The sequence below is a fragment of the Xiphophorus couchianus genome, chromosome 19 (assembly GCF_001444195.1).
Source record: "Xiphophorus couchianus chromosome 19, X_couchianus-1.0, whole genome shotgun sequence".
Classification (NCBI taxonomy): domain Eukaryota; kingdom Metazoa; phylum Chordata; class Actinopteri; order Cyprinodontiformes; family Poeciliidae; genus Xiphophorus; species Xiphophorus couchianus.
Genome location: NC_040246.1, coordinates 20,224,014 through 20,240,497, shown reverse-complemented (window position 1 = coordinate 20,240,497; position 16,484 = coordinate 20,224,014). Strand labels below are relative to the sequence as shown.

General features: G+C 39.2%; 1 protein-coding gene across 1 annotated transcript; it reads left to right on the top strand.

Annotated features, from left to right (window-relative positions):
- Window positions 1–6,178: 6,178 nt before the first annotated feature.
- Window positions 6,179–15,380, top strand: vgll2b (vestigial-like family member 2b). The gene is made up of 4 exons (XM_028001123.1): window positions 6,179–6,488; window positions 6,898–7,246; window positions 11,278–11,724; window positions 13,097–15,380. The coding sequence occupies exons 1-4, from the start codon at window positions 6,402–6,404 to the stop codon at window positions 13,138–13,140; spliced, it is 927 nt and encodes a 308-aa protein (XP_027856924.1). The 5' UTR covers window positions 6,179–6,401; the 3' UTR covers window positions 13,141–15,380.
- The last annotated feature ends 1,104 nt before the right edge of the window (window positions 15,381–16,484 follow it).

Below are 16,484 nucleotides of genomic sequence, written 5' to 3'. Positions count from 1 at the left end.
ATAAGTTGGTTGTTTGAGAAAGAAAATAGCCGCACACTTGCTCACTCTATGACAGAGGATTTATTACCAACATTTGTGTAGAAGGTTGAATGAGCTGGACCTGTCCATATGTGGCTCTTTTGTAAGAGCGCGCCTGTGTGCCAGAGTGTCTTTCCAATGACACCGGGTGATGATTTTCAACAGCTGAGATGAGTTTGTGTGGAAGTGGACAACGGGGCAGCTGTACATCTCTGCCTTGGACATATACACCCACATTCACACGAACACTAAGGCTTATAAACAACAGTGGAATCCTGAAGTCTAGCCCTCCTGGGACCAAGCCACACTAAGACCTTAATAAAGGACTTGTTGTTTCAGGAGGCAGCTTATATCATTTTGGGTTCATATTGCAACCTAAACATCTTTCAAGACTGTCTCTAAAACCTCACATGCTTTCTGAAACATCCAAATGATCTCTGATTGTTAAAGTTTAAGCATTTTATGAAAAGTTATCAGGACCACCAATGTTTTTTTTTATTGCACTCAGGTATGTCTAGCAGACTATATACTATTAAAGGTGCTGTTGCAATTTGAATAGTGTGCTAAATAAAACCAAGTTGCTGTTACTACCTCAACTGGCCTGCAACATCTCAGCCAATGAGAGACACTGCCTGCTCACAGCCTTTTTAATGGGGGTGGAGCAGCACCAAAGGGTCACAAGGAATGATGTAATCTGTGTTTATTTTCAGCATATACAAGTAAATGTATACAACTCCTCAAGATCTCGTTCACAGATTCGCTCTATGAGTGACAGATTCAGTTTTTGCTTGCAAAGATTTACATATTTCATTTTGGATCTCTACCTTATCGGTTGTCTTTTTGACTTGTTTGGTAAGGCAAATATCTATGAAATCACTCCCATTTCCGTGTGACTTAAGGCTAGCATTATAAACGGAGAAGCGGTGTTTATCACGAGGGAAGACAAGTAAGAGGCAGAGACAGAAAGAGAGACGGAGACACAGAAATTTAGTCATGGCAGTTAATACTAATAGTGGCTTCCCTTCCATTCCGTCAGCTGCAGCTGTTGATCACGCTGGTGTAACAGTGAGCTTTCTAGCATTGCATCACTCTCTTTCTCCAACCACTACTTTGCCATCCAGCATTACTATGCAGGAAGCTTTTCTGATGGCAATGAACAGAAGCAAGAACAAAAAGGCTTATTATTATCATGTAAAAATCTACATTTGTATATTTACTCATAAGCTCATATAAACTGAGATAGGAATGCACCTTAATGAATTTGAATCTGCCTCAATGATTGGATTGTAGGAATGATTTGAGGAGATAAAATATATTGCGAAAAGTAAATAAATTATCAAATTGAGGTGATCCAATCATTTCCATGGCCACAGGTGTATAAAATGCAACAACTAAGCATGCAGGCTGTTTCTGCAATCATTAGTGAAAGAAATGGTCAGTCTGTCTGGGAAACCAATGATTCTGGGTTTGTCAGTTGCCAGAACAATGACACTTGTCTGAATGATGTCAAGTGTAAGGTCTGGTGAAGGGAGGATCATGTTGTGGGGATGTTTTTCAGTGTCGGGATCAGCTCTTCAGTTCCGTTAAAAGGAACTCTTAATACTTCAGCATACCAAGGATTATGGACAATTTCATGCTCCATGCTTAGTAGGAAACAGTTTGGGAATGACCCAGTTGTTTGGAAATGACTGCGCACCCGTGCACGAAGCAAGTGTGAAAGAACTTAACTCTCCTGCACAGAGTCCTGACTAAACCATAAAAACTCATTTGTGATTAATTAGAGCAAGGACTGTGAGTCCTCTCGTCCAACATCAGTGTTTGACCTCACTGAAAGAACGCTCAAAATGATCCAAATTAAATGCAACGTAGAGGAAACGAATTTCCAGCAGTGTTGAAGCTGTTCTTATTGTAAAGTGTGGAATGGCAATAAACATCATGCATTAAGAAGAAGATATCACTCAAATTCATATGATTACAAACTCAGACAAGCAAATATTTATGTATTTCTGCATGTGATTTCGACCTGTTTGTCTTTTAAAAGTGCCTCGATATGACATTTGTTGTAAACTGGCACTGTATTAATTAATTGAAACAAATACAGAGACAATATAAGATGTACAATTTATCTTACAATTATTCAAACTCCACTGTAAAATAGGTTTAAATAACTAAGTAAAGCTAATGTTACAATAATTTTATCCATAACTTGACTTGACAAAAATTTGTCACATGATTATGCAATTGTAATTCATTAATGGGGAAGCATAGTAGTGGCTCCATGATGCTGTGCTTCCTTTCGCACTGGAATGTGATAGGATGAGGAACTCACTAAAGCTTGGTTTCACAAGACATCTTGGAAGATGCTACAGAGGCCGTCAGAGTTACTTGACTTGAACTGTAAGAAATCTCTTGTGAGATTTGAAAGATGTGGTTGCAGCATGAACACCCATTAATATCAATTACCTGAAGATCTTTGTTCATAACAAGTGAACTAAGATTCCTCATAAGTTGTATGGCTCTGCGTCACACTTGAAGAAGGTCATAACAGTGAAAGAGTGCTTTACTAAGTGTTAAAGATGCATGTCAAGGAGGGTTTGAATAATTTTTAGACTTCAGTACTCACTAAAAATGTCATATCATGTTTAATTTGGAGGAACCACTTGTTATATTAGCTAGTAGTTAAGCTATTTTAATAACTTCAGTTTGATGGGGTTTTTTAAAATTGTAAACAGCTGTTGATTTGTGTTTAGTTTTTGTCAATTCAGCCCTCAATTTATATAGAACCATTCACCAATAGAGTTTAAGAGCATGTTTAATCCACCAGCATGTTAATAACCTGGCCTCAGTTATTCATACTATGTGTAATGTATGCACAGCAAGTTGTTGGTCATGTTCTCCATCTAGAGAACGCAGCAGAGAGACGATGTAACTTCCCAAGGAGCTCGTCCACTAGCATACATCAGAGACATTCCACCTCATCTGACACTCGTCCATGGAATTCTGCAAATTTTCCACACTATTCTCACAGGCATTCTGAAGTGCCTGTCAAAAAGACTGGCATGCCCAGACCTCAAGTACAAGAAGCACGTAACAATTTAACAAAGCATAATTTTACTTTGTTGAATTTTGGTTTTTTTTTAAGCCTGGATACACATTGAATCTTCAGTTTCTGCTCTCTTGGTGCTCCTGGTGGTCTGTTTGTTTGTGTATGTGTGTGAAAATATATTTTGTTTGCACTGCTGATAGGTGATAATTTGTCATAGATTGTGCAGAGTCCCTTTCTCGTCCATGTCAGTATGGCCAGTGTATGCAACCTATAGTTGACACCTATGTGTCATACTGGGAGCACACTAAATACTTCAGATGACTTGAGGGTTTACTTGGCAACCAATGGCTGTTTTAAGAGCATGGATACACTTTCAGTTTGGACCGAGCACAAGGTCTGCAAGTATCCAAAGTGCACACAGAGGAATAGAAAAGTCACAGAACCACATGTATCATGTGCTCATTGTTGTTTGTCTGCTTATCTAAGTGACTTCATCCAGATCTATTTGTGTAACATGACATAGTCGTTAACAGCCGTTTGTATTGGAAATGAGATATTGCAGAACCATAACTTGTTTCCATGTTTCAGAGCTCCATAAATTATATTCACAATAGAAGGAAATCTATTTCAGTATTTCAATTCAAAAGATGATACTCTTATAGCTTAATTACACACAGATGTGTAAATGTCAGGAATGAATTTCTGTTAATCTTGACAATAATGACTTGCAGCTAATGAAAACCAAGAGAATTCATACAGAAATCTTATTGTTATGCAGGTTTCCAAACAAGACTCTCTACAAGGAAGAGAAGCCATGAAAGGTCTTTGCTACTGAAGATGGAGACAATGTTGGAAAGTATAGTAGAAGAAAACCTGTGATTGATGCATATAAAGTGCATAAGAAAATGGACAACCAGGCCCTTGAGAGGATTGTGAAGCATAGTCTATTTAAAAGTTTGCAGGAGATTCAGAAGGCTGCAACTCGAAGGTGAAACTTCAAGAACACAGGTGAACACATGACTAGCCTAAAACCATCATTCCTTTTACTCAGTCACTCCTGAAACAGATGCAGTAAAGGAGTTACTTACATGAGCTTAAGAGAATGAGGAACTGACTGTTGTCTCAGTGGTTCAAAGTTTTATTTTTAGAGGAAAGTAAATTTAATAATAATAATCAATTTTATTCATAAAGTGCATCACATTCACACGCTGATGATGGCAAGCTACTGGACTGTAGCTACAGCTCTCCTGGGACAGACTGACAGAAGAGACTGCAATTTTGCACCATCGGCTCTTCTGACTGACTCTAGCTGGCAAGACAGGTGAAGTGTCTCGCCTAAGGACACAAACGAGGAGGGTGGGTAGACTGGGACTTGAACTGGCGATCCACCAATTGCAGGGCAAACTTCTATCGCCCAATTCCTCACATCTTGCATTTCATTTGGAAACCAAGGTCTCAGAATCTGGAGGAATGGTGGAGAGATACAGAATTCAAGCTGCTGCGGAGTTTCCACAGTCAGTGAGGACTTGGGAGGCGACGTTACCTGCAGGTGTTTATTCTCAACTACAAAGCAAGTGTAACACTTACTTTCTTACACTTACACAAATTGTCACTCTGCCATGACAATTTAAACCCACTCCTCTCTGCTGAGTAGGTTTTTATATGGTTATTTCATTCTCCAGGGTGAGTTAAATCCCACAGAATCTAAGGAGTTCTGCCAGGAGCAAGATGAGAATACCAGAGCAAATTATCACCACACAGCAATGATACACTATTACATGCAAAAGGAAAATCAGTCAAATCACATGTGGGGTTCACCAAGGCTCCATCTTTGGTGCCCTCTATTTAATATTAACATGCTTCCACTGAGTCAGATAATAACAAACATAATATAGCATGATAATTATGCACAGCTCTACAGCACAATGTCACTAGGTGACTATCAACTCATTCAAGTGTTGAGTAGATACATTCATTTGTTCAATGAATGGATGTGCCATAACTTTCTTCAGTTGAATAACATCAAAATTGAAGTTATTATTTTTTAACCGAAGGAGAAGCTGTGATCAGCTGTGTTCTGATGAAAAGTTAGCACACAGATTTAGATTTGACAGTTAGAAACTAAACAGGTCAGTCTTGAAATGTGACTGATGGACTTGGACCTGGACCTTCAAAGACACAGAAAGACAGCTACAAAGTCAGCCTTCTATCACCTGAAGAATGTTTCCAGGATTAAACAAGATTTTAAATAACTCATTCATGCATTTATCTTTACTTGCATTGATTACTGCAACAAAGTCTTCACAGGTCTGCCTAAAAACTCAGACAGCTGCAGCTGATCCAGAACGCTGCTGCTTGAGTTCTCACTAAAACCAGGAAGACAGAGCACATTAGCACAGTTTTAAAGACCTTACAGTGGCTCCCTGGAGTTCAGGTAATACTTTTTGTCAATAAATTCCTGAATGATTTTGTACCAAAATACATGTTATTCTATTGGCCTTCCATACCACTCAGGACTTCTGGTTCTGGTCTGTTCTGTTTCCCCAGAACCAGAACCAAACATTTAGAAGCAGCAGTCAGTTTTTAGGCTCTTCTAATCTGGAACAAACTTCCAGAAAATCCTGAAATAGTGCAGTCAAATCAAAACTAAAAACCCATCTTAGTTGACTTTGAGTGTCCAACGTTTTACTTTCCTTTTGTTACATGACTGTATTACAGGTTTTTATGTTTTCATCATGTAAAGCACTTTGTATTCAAAGTTTGAAATGTCTGGTTGCTGAAAATGCTGTACAAATAAACCTGGGCATACTTTTCAATAGACTCAGATTTAAATTTTTTAAAATCCCCTTTTATTAGTCTTATACAATTAATGAATATATGTGAATGTCACCTATTTAGTAAATTGAATGAATTACTTCAACTTTTCAATGGAGGGAAAGTGGAGTCTACCATTATGTCCATAATCTAAATGATTTGTGCTAAATCATCATATTGTGGATATAACCGCGCTGCCGGGAATAAAAATGTGGAGCTGGAGGGTAGGAGTGGAAGGAGATGGCGGGGTAGGAGGGGTCGACACTGCGATGCACAGGACAGGACACCCTCATGCTTGCTTCATAAACCTCTCCACATTTTGCAACCGCGGCTGTTGAGGAGCGCGCGGGAAGCGGAAGGACTGCGCACCTTCTGGAGTGATTATGTCAAATCTGGAACGGGCTTTGCTTGACGCCGCATAACCCCAACTGAGCTCTCCCCACTTCCACAAACAGGGATGTTGTCGCGCAGTCGGTTGCGAAGGTCGGTTCCAGCAGAACAGTGAGGACACCGCTCGTTTACCATGAGCTGTTTGGATGTTATGTATCCAGCCTATGGACATTACGCACCGTACGCACCGACTGCTCCCGCTTTTATCAATAGCTTACAGGTAGGATGCGAGCAAATATTTAAAGTTCAGTTACCCCTCCACCCCCTCCAAGTTTAACTGGAGTCACTGGGATGAATGTAGAATATTTTTAAATTGGATACATTATGCTGGTTGATGTGGCTTGTGCGCAAACGTGAATAGGCTTGGTTTTAGGCAAGACATTTAATACATTTACGATTGAATTTTTATTTATTTATTTTTAATTGAATGACTCATTTATCTTGTTCAAATCAGATGTTTCACGCACTTATATTAGCGCGCATGGACATGCCAGCGCAGCAGCACAATGATAAGCATGTCAAAAAGCCTCATAATAATTTCCAGAAGTGTTTCTGCAGCACCTGTCTTAACCCTCTCCCTGCTCCCCCTCCCATGTCCCTCCTCCTGCCCGCTGATCTCCTCCTGACAGGCTCCTTCAGGTCTGAGCAGCTCTGCGCCCAACAGTCGGGATTTTATGGAACCTTCCAGCGTTCCCGAAGGGATGTCTGGGGGCCCAGGCACTGGAGGATCGACTTCCTCCTCATCTTCGTCCAGTTCTTCTTCCTCCTCCTCTTACACACCTGCAGTACCGAGGCCAGCGGAGGGCCCCAAGGAGAAGCAGGAGGGCCCCGAGGCAGAGTACCTGACTTCTCGCTGTGTGCTCTTCACTTACTACCATGGAGACATCAGCAGCGTGGTGGACGAGCACTTCTCCAGGGCTCTCAGTTCCTACATGGATGGAGAGGGCAAACGGCGGGCGCCAGAGCAACAGGGCACAGGTAGCTGCAGGTTTCACATGACTAATGGGTCTGAACCAGGCATATTAATGTTGTTGTTAATATTTGGCACCACTAATGGAAATTATTGTCTTCACAATTAAAGTCATGAGATATATCATTGTAAATAAAGCTAATATAGGCCAGGATGACAAAATATTCTGCTAGCTTTTCAAAATAAAGCTGGGATAAATATCAATGTTGTTTGTTTGGGGAAAGATTTAGTGTTTGTGACTAACCAATCTATTATTATTATGATTATTGCTATCATAATTATTAGACATATAGCTCTAAACTGATTTTCCAACACAGACAGAGGACAACTGGCAAAAAGTGACACCCATACTGGTTGTAGAAATGTTTGTGCAATTTGATCTGAATTTATTCAATGTGACTCACATAATGCCCGCATTGAGTATCCTGCTGGTATTTCTGATCCATGTTCAAATGAGTAAATACACGTGGTTCCCATAAATGAGTTTTGTGATCTTAGTCCCATTTTGCAAACATTCGGTCTGAGCAAAACACATAGTGGGCCCACAAATGCGTGTCAGGTGTGTTTTGGGGTGTATTTCATAAATTTTAAGACACTGATGGAGCTGGCAGTTCTGCAGAGCACAGCAGAAAGTTGGACTGAAGGGTAGATGTGGTCTTGGAGAAGTCAGGGCAGAAGGTCATGCAGGTCAACGGCTCTTTGGCCGAATAATGTGGCTTCTGTTGTTCTGGTTGGGCCAAAAGTTTGAAGTAAGACATAAAAAAGAAGAGTCTGCGCAGCTGTGTGCGTTGCTTTATGTAATTTGTGTCATTAAAAGTTTTGATTTATTGGGCCTCAAGAAATTTAAAATCTTTGTAAGAGTTTGTGTTGTAACTTTGATATTTAAAATCCAACTTACAATTAAACGATTGTATGCTTGCTTATCTGAACCTATGCCGTGAGTAGGACACCTGAAATTGAAAATCTTCCTAAGCTCTATGCGTCCAACAGGGTGTCCCTCAGCTCTCCATGTAGGGTCTGCCCCCTCAATCGCTGCCCCACTCTGCTCTCTCTGCGCTCTTTTTTCTCGTTAGGCTGGACGTCTTCATTTCGGCACCAGCGAGCACTCCCTGCCTCACAACAGATGCTATGTTTATACCCAGCTGTAAGCGTACAGCCTCGCCGGCGTATCCCCTTCAAACATCTCCCCGGCAGCCATTCTGACTCTGATTCCAACTCATGCTCCACAATGGTTGCACAGTCAGCTGCCTGCCTGCTACTCGGATTTATATCTATTCTCAGTGCAGTAGCAACAATGAGAGACATGGTGGGTCTTCTTGAGGAATAGCTAAATATAAAGCTATATTTCTGAAAATATATAACAGCATATTGAATCTCTGTCAAGGGCGTGCAGAGAGCGGGAGGGGTTGCGAAAACAACAGGTGAAGGTGTGGGGCGCAGAAGAGAGGGGCAGCGGGTGCTAGCATGGGGTCAGAACTGCTTGTGTGTGTTTTTAGATTTTCAGGAGCACCGGGCTGACATGAAAGTGAGAAGTGTCACCACAGCCAATGATTTAACACTCTTTGAGCCCTGGGCTGCCTCCAGGTTACAGCGTCTGCCTTATATAGCATTCTAGGATATATGGACATCTCTCTTTCTAAATTGTGTCTCTCTTTAAGTGTATGGGAGCGTGGTTGTGTTTATTTCTGTGTCTTGTTGGACCTGGGTCTTGTGACCCTATGATCCAATGAGGAAGATATCTGACCCAGAGGGTGTCGCAGTCATGTGAGCAACATCTATGCTTTAGCACTCGTTGATTCATTCCCATTCATTTGCTTCTGTGAAATAAGTGCACCAACCAGTCAGTTAATCTGTACTTTTAGAGCACTTGGTATTCACAGTAAGGGCAACACAATGTGCTTTATGTGAAATAAAAACAGAAGGGAGCGAAAAATTAAAAATCATTGGTTCTAAAATCCTGATGTGAGTTCTAAAACTAAAAGCAAAATGAAAATATTAACAATAAATAAATAAATAAAATGTTTAAACTCAAATCTACGCTTGAGTCAAACAAGTGATATAAATGTTTATCAGCAATAAAACAAATTAAATAATTATTATAGTGAACAGAATGATTTTAAATCAATATAATATCCAGGCAAAACTCTGATTAAACAGTTCAAACCATATATTTACGTAAACTGTATAAGAAGGCACTAAGCTTTATTCTTTCTGTCAGTAACGCTGTTTAAGCTTTTCCTGTTTTATGTCACATAGGGTCACCAAAATGATTTGCTAAATGTAAGAATATTGTGAGTGAGTGAAGATTTTCAAAGATTATGTTTTTTTCAAAACCAGAAGTTTACGTAAACTAAGATTACGATTCCTTTAGAGAATTTAGGAGCCCAGATTATGATGTCATGGCTTTGTAAGCTTCTGACAGGTCAATTTATGATGTTTGAACCAATTAGAGACACATCTCCACAAGTCTGAATCATCCTTTGGTACAATTTCCAGATGCCTGAAGATGCCGGAGACATGACGATTCAAAAATGTAAGTTTTTCTCCATAATTAAGGGAAAAATGAGAACACTTGGAAGCCTGAAAACACAATCCCAAGTGTGAAGTACCTGGGTGCCAGCATCGTGATGTTTGGCTGCATAAGGGAAAGTGCACTTCACAAAATAAATGGTGTCATAATGAGAGAAAATTATGTAGAACTAAGCTAAATCAAAAGTTACACAAAATATTTTGGACAGAAAAAAGTGTCCCACAGCCTACAAGCATGAAGCAGCTGCAACAGGTCTGTCAGGAGGAATATATTAAAAATCCAGCAAACTATTGTGAGAAATCATGAAATGATACTGAAAACATTTGACCCCAATCAGGGTCAATTTCACCAAATACTGAGGAAATCTTGGTATACTTCTGAATTTGAAGTTAGAAATAATTTTGCTAATCCTAGCTAGACTAAAACAAAGAAATAAATAAGACTTATTAAATGTCAGACACTGAAGGAAAAAAGTTATGCGTCTTTTTAAACATTTGATTGTAAGTGTACATGGTCATGGGCTCTAAGAAAAAGAACAGTGGAGTTCTTACATGATTTTTTTTATTACTAAATGTCAGACTAAAAACATAAAACAATACATTTTGAGTTTCAAAGCGTAGAATATAAATTAATTAATTGTAAAGATTGTTCAGTTTTACTGTGATATTGTTTCTGAATGCCATTACCAGTTTGTTTTGATTCATCTGGAGGTAATGATTGTGCAAAAAACAGCATTCAGCTTCTATGCATCTCAAATCTGGAACAAACTTTCAGAAAAGTGCAAAACAGATGAAACACTGAGTTCCTTTAAATCAACATCAAAAACTCACCTGTTTAGAGTTGCTCTTAAACCACCTTAAATGGAACATTGACCAATATATTCGATTTTTTGTCATGAAAAGGTGGTGTTGAGGTGATGGTGAGGCAGACGCTTGTAGACCCAGGCAGGATGAATAAATGATTTTAATAATGAATGTCCCAAACAAAGTCCACACAACCAGGCAGCACGACTGAGCAGAAGCCAGAGCTCAACGCCAGTAGCAACTGGTAAATTCAACGGACAAGACGAAGGACTGAGCGCACATTCGACAAGGACCCGACAGAGACGCAGACACACAGGTGGCATTAAATACACGGGAGGGTAATCACAGAAACGAGACACACCTGGGAACAGTCAAGGGGAGGACAGGACAACAAAGAGACTCAAGGACACAGAAAACAATAAATAAATACACAGAAAAACACGGAACATGACATTTTTATTGATTATTTTAACGATGGCACTTGGCAAAATGCAATGCCTGTTACTAGTTTCACAATTAGTGACTGTATGATGTTTTTATGATGTAAAGCACTTTGAACTGCCTTGCTGCTGAAATGTGTCATACAAATAAACTTGATTGATTGATTGATTGATTGATTGATTGATTGATTGATTGATTGATTGATTGATTGATAGGACTCAAGACTTGATCTGATGTTGATCGGAGTTTTTCTCTCGTCTGTTAGAAACTTCTTCCTCTAACAGTCGGCGCAGCTTCCCCCCGTCTTTCTGGGACAGTAACTACACATCACCTCAGAGTCGCCCCCACTGTGAGACCAGCGCTGCAGCTTATTCCATGGACCCGTACGCGTCGGCGCTGCATCCAGGCCTGTCACACCCGCATACTCACCCCCACCCACACGCCCACACTCATCCCCACCCCCACCCTCCGGAGGGCTGGGGGTACCCTCAGGCCCAAGCCTATGGCCCCCCTCGACCTCTACATGAACTGTACTCAACGTCGGCTCTGGAGTCTCACTACGGGGGTCTGCTCGTGCCCACTGTGAGACCACCTCATCTTCCCACCTTGCCAAGCCACTATGAAGTGGGCAAGCTGGAGCCCACCACCTCCTGGCCGAGCCTGCTGCCCCCTGGAGATGTCAGCCAGACGCTGGCTCTCAACATGGATGCAGGTAGCCACTCAGAAATGTCCTGAATCATACGAGTGTTTCTTTTTCAATTTGTCTTTGAAAGCAAAAAAGAAATGTCTTTGCACAATGTTCATTCAAGAAGTTTTTGAGCTTTCAATTTGCATTAACAACAAAATGCAGTAAGAGCAAAAGAACAAATAGCGACTCTGCAAGTAAGGAATTCAAAAACAGTTTTACAGCCGCTAAAATAGGAAGGTGTACAATTTCCACAATGTTGTGTCACAATTTAACCATAAGTGGTCAATAAAAATAAAATTACATCAAAAGAAGACAGCTAATAAAAGTGGTCAATGTTTATTTGTCCATGAACTAATCCACTTTCAAATGAAGCTTTGCTGTAACTTTTTAAAAATCTTAAAATAGATTTGGAGCAGTTAACTCAGTAGCACAAATGTAAAATCATAAATAAATTTAAGAAAACTGATCAAACAACTTGAAAACAAATCTCTATATGCAATATTTAAACTCTAAATGTACAAGCTTTTACTATGCACATCATAAAGGAACACACTGTTCTGAACCAATGAAAATGAGTTTATTCACTCTTAATATGCCACCTTTTACACCACCTATGACACAATCAATCAACCAATCAATCAATTAGACACCGGCTTTATTTTTAGATGTGTTTCTGGTTTTTCTGGAGGTTTCTCCTGTGAAACGAAGCCCATCCCTCCCACTGTCGCCACATGCAAAGTCAGGCATTATGAATTGAATCTGACTGTGTTATATTATTACTAGGAATTAACTGAAATCCTTATAACTGATATTTAAACCGTCTACATGATGGGATTATTTTTAAATATAAGTTGGACATCTTCTAAAGTGTATTGTGATGATATCTGTTATATATATATATGATAAATGTAAACAGATGCAAAACATTAAACATATTTGTGACATGTTTCTTATGATGATCAAGATAAACAGTGAATTTATAAATAAACAATAAAATAAGTTAAACCAAATACCAGATTGAACTGAGAACTGAGGTTTTTCATAAATATTATGTCTCATCATGAACTCTCACTTTATAGCCTACAAGTCTTATAAATAGGTTTGACCAAGATCATCAATAGTTTAAAAATCAATACTATATCAGGTTAATATCAATTCTGATTTGCAGAGACACACAGGAACGCATGCTCCAGGTTCAACCCCCTCTTCACCCCCCCACCCCTCCTCCATGTGCAGACCTGCATACAAAAACATACAACACATCATAATCATCACAGAAGCTGTTTTCACCCGCCTAAACCAGCATGTTTGGCCATAGAAGGCTCCATGACAACCTGTGTTCTGCCGTTCACTGTTGTCCTTCTCATTGTTTCCATGTTTTTTTTTATTTCCTCAGGTCTCCAGCAGCACAAGAAAGGCAAGGAGCTGTACTGGTTCTAACGAGCCCTTCAGTAACACTGACCTGCCATTACCAGACCCAATTAGTCCCTGGATCTGCTCTGCTTTTCAAGCATTGTGTCCTTTCACTCCCACCCCACACCCCACACATTCACACACCACATCCCCATCCACCCCCTTCTTTCTGCCTTTAGCCTCCCCTGCCAGTACACGGCCTTGCTCCAGGTCGACATGTGTGCACCATGGAGATAAAGAAGCGAGGGAACGAGGGAGAGAGGCCCAGCATCTGAACTGGCTATGGTGTGCACCATCGTTGCTCCCTCTCCTCCATCTCTGAATCCAGTTGCTCTGGCAGGATGAGGGCCACGGTGACCTGTTTGGATTGGGAAACAGGATCACAGCAGACATTTGCAGCTGGGGGAGAATAAAAAAGACAGAGGGGTACAGGGATGAATCACAGCGTGAAGGGATTTCTTCCAACCTTCCTGGTTATCTCAGTCTCATGCTCTGTGTTGCTACAGTCATTGTCATTATCCACTTATCTGCATTTCACAAATGCAATGTGCAGCAATATCCAAGAGCAGAATTCATGGAGGTTAGTGCTTTGTGACAGTCATCACAAGGCCTTTAAAAAAAACAAAACAAAAAACAAACAAAACAAACATTTCTTTTAAAATAAAGTGTTTTTATTTATCAGTGTTAATGTTTATTTTTAATATGATTGCTTGGCCAGTGTTCTGAGATTCTTGTGGCTCAGTTGATGTTTTTAAAAGTGGACAGTTATAGATCAGCCAGTGCAATGTGGTTTTGGTGTAGTTTCTCAAGGATATTGTTTCAAATGCTGTCAGATCATATTTATCCATGAACACGCTGAGAGAAGGTAGTATTTTTAATATGAAGATGTTCCATTTTAGTTTAAAATTTCAGGGTTTTCTTTCCTTTTATTGTGGTTTTGAATTTGGACTTCTTGAGTATTTTTGGGTTTTTCCGTGTGTGAATTATTTCTCATTTTTGTGTCCCAGAAAATTTTATTGTCAATAAATATTTTTATGGTTAATTACCACATCTCCTGAATGATTACAGTAATCCTTGTGCAAAAGGCTTTAATTCTCCCTCATTTCCTTGTATTTTTCTTCAGAACTCGCTTGCGTTTCACAAAGATATTTTTGCCAACAGTTTCTTTGAACACAGACAAATACTTTCTTCCAGTTAAAACTTTGTTCAAATCCCTTTCTTTCTGCAGAACATACATTTTATACCTGAAGAAATGGGCTTTGATAAACTTCTGCCCAATGTGTAAGTCACTTTTTACTCACTGTTGGAACAGGAATGGATAGCTGAAGCTACATTTGGTAATTTTTATAGATTAAAATAAATAAATATGACCTTATTATGAGTAGAATCAACAAGTTACAAGCGCATATACAGTAGATTTAAAATAAGTTCTTTGGAAATGTGTTTATTGTGTGCACATAAACTTTGTCCATGTCTTGTGTTTGTAAGTATTTTCGATAATTGAATAAGGTGACAAGTTATTGATTAAGACCGTTAGAAAATATTTAATTTAGCATAAGCAACATATGCTAAACTGAAGATGTCAGACCAGCTTCTCAAATTCAGGGAATGCACAGATGTTTGTGTCCCTGAGACGGTAGCAGAGCCAGATGTGATCACGGTTTTACTTCCAGACTCAACTCATTTAAAAGGCCTTCCATTTGAATTCCTGCTCACATTCACACTTTGTCACCTACAAAGTGAGAACGAGTGCTGAATGGCAGCAATGTGCAACGCGAGAGGAAGCCAGCTATCCGAGCAATGCTTCAAATGTTGCTCTGTTATTGATCCAATAATCAGATTACGCAGTTTGCAAAGTAAAGCCTGAACCAAGCGACTGCCGCATTTTAGAGGCTGATACATTATTTTTGACTCGCAGTGTGAGAGCAGCCAGCAGTGTGAATGACTAAGCTGAGGAGATATGCAGGGTAATGAAATTAGACGAGTTTACAAGAGACAGCTTTCCCTCTTAGTTTCCAATTCTAAACACATCGTTGCTTTATTAGAAGGACGTTTCTTTCCGCTTTGGATCCTTCAAGAGGTCCAGCATTTAATCTGATTGATTCAGTCTAACAGATCTGAGAGAGGAAGTAGGAGGAGGCCATTCGTATAAAATAATGTTAATATAAATTTAGAGTGTTTTCTAAACTGATCTATATTGTGTGTGTGATGCTTTGGAAATGCTGCCATCTTCTGGGGTTTTCACAATAAAGCAACAGTTAGCACTTTTTGCGTTGCACTCTGATCAGTTGTAGGTTGTTGCAACTATTAGATGTAAAATAATGTTAAAATTACTGTTGAGTTCTCAGCATTAAGGTAATTCATGTTGGTTTTATTAGTACAAATTTAATATACACGTACTGCTCGCTTTATTAGGAAGACGTGTTCAGAATGTTTGATCAAGACTAAATTATAATGCCAAAACAGAAAATTTTACCAAGTAATTTTTGCCTACTTTTTAGTACAAATATCTTAGTACACCTGAAATAAGACAAAACAAACTTACAAGTACCTTTTCAATAAAATATTCGAACTTGTTTTAAGTCATAAATTCCTTGGCAGATTAAAAAGTACTATTTCCATTGACAGATTATTTCACTTACAACAAAACCCATGTTATAAGTGATCTAATCTGCCAATTGATCAAGTTTAAAGATTGATATAGATGAGAGTTTGTGTATCCTGCTTAAGTGATGCCTTGAGAAATGCTGCCATCTCCTGGTGGTTTCTTAACACAGCCAGTTAGATCAAGTTATAATGATAATGTCTTTTACCGTGTTGCCTGTTTCACTGTGAAATGCTGTCATTTATATATTGGTGTTAATGTTTGACTTAACAATATTTTGTCAAAAACTAATTCAAATAGGTTTCCAGTGATAAATAAGAGATTTCAATAAATGACTCCTTTGTGTCCTAATATCCTGCTGACTGCCTGTAATCTGAGTAGTGAGAAAATAATTTAATGAGTCATATTATGGTTTAGATTATCATTTTTTTAAACTATAATCATCCAAAGAGGAAGTTAGCAATAATTCCCAGCATTTCCTGAGAATAACTTGCCAGTTAGTTTTAGTCACAGTTTACAGTCAGACAATTTCTGAAATATAACACCTGCAACAGAGCGGGTCATATGATCATACAGTGGAGGAAGTCACATGATATGACACGCATTTTCATTTTAAATACAACTCATTTCACAGAGCTTTAAAATAAGGACAGGAAATTTGTTTAAGAAACTTTAATGGTGGAAAAAAAAAGTGGTAAGAAATGTGTCTTGCTTGTTGCCATTTATTAATTTAGGAACAGATATGATGTGTCAGCCATGTGCTGGA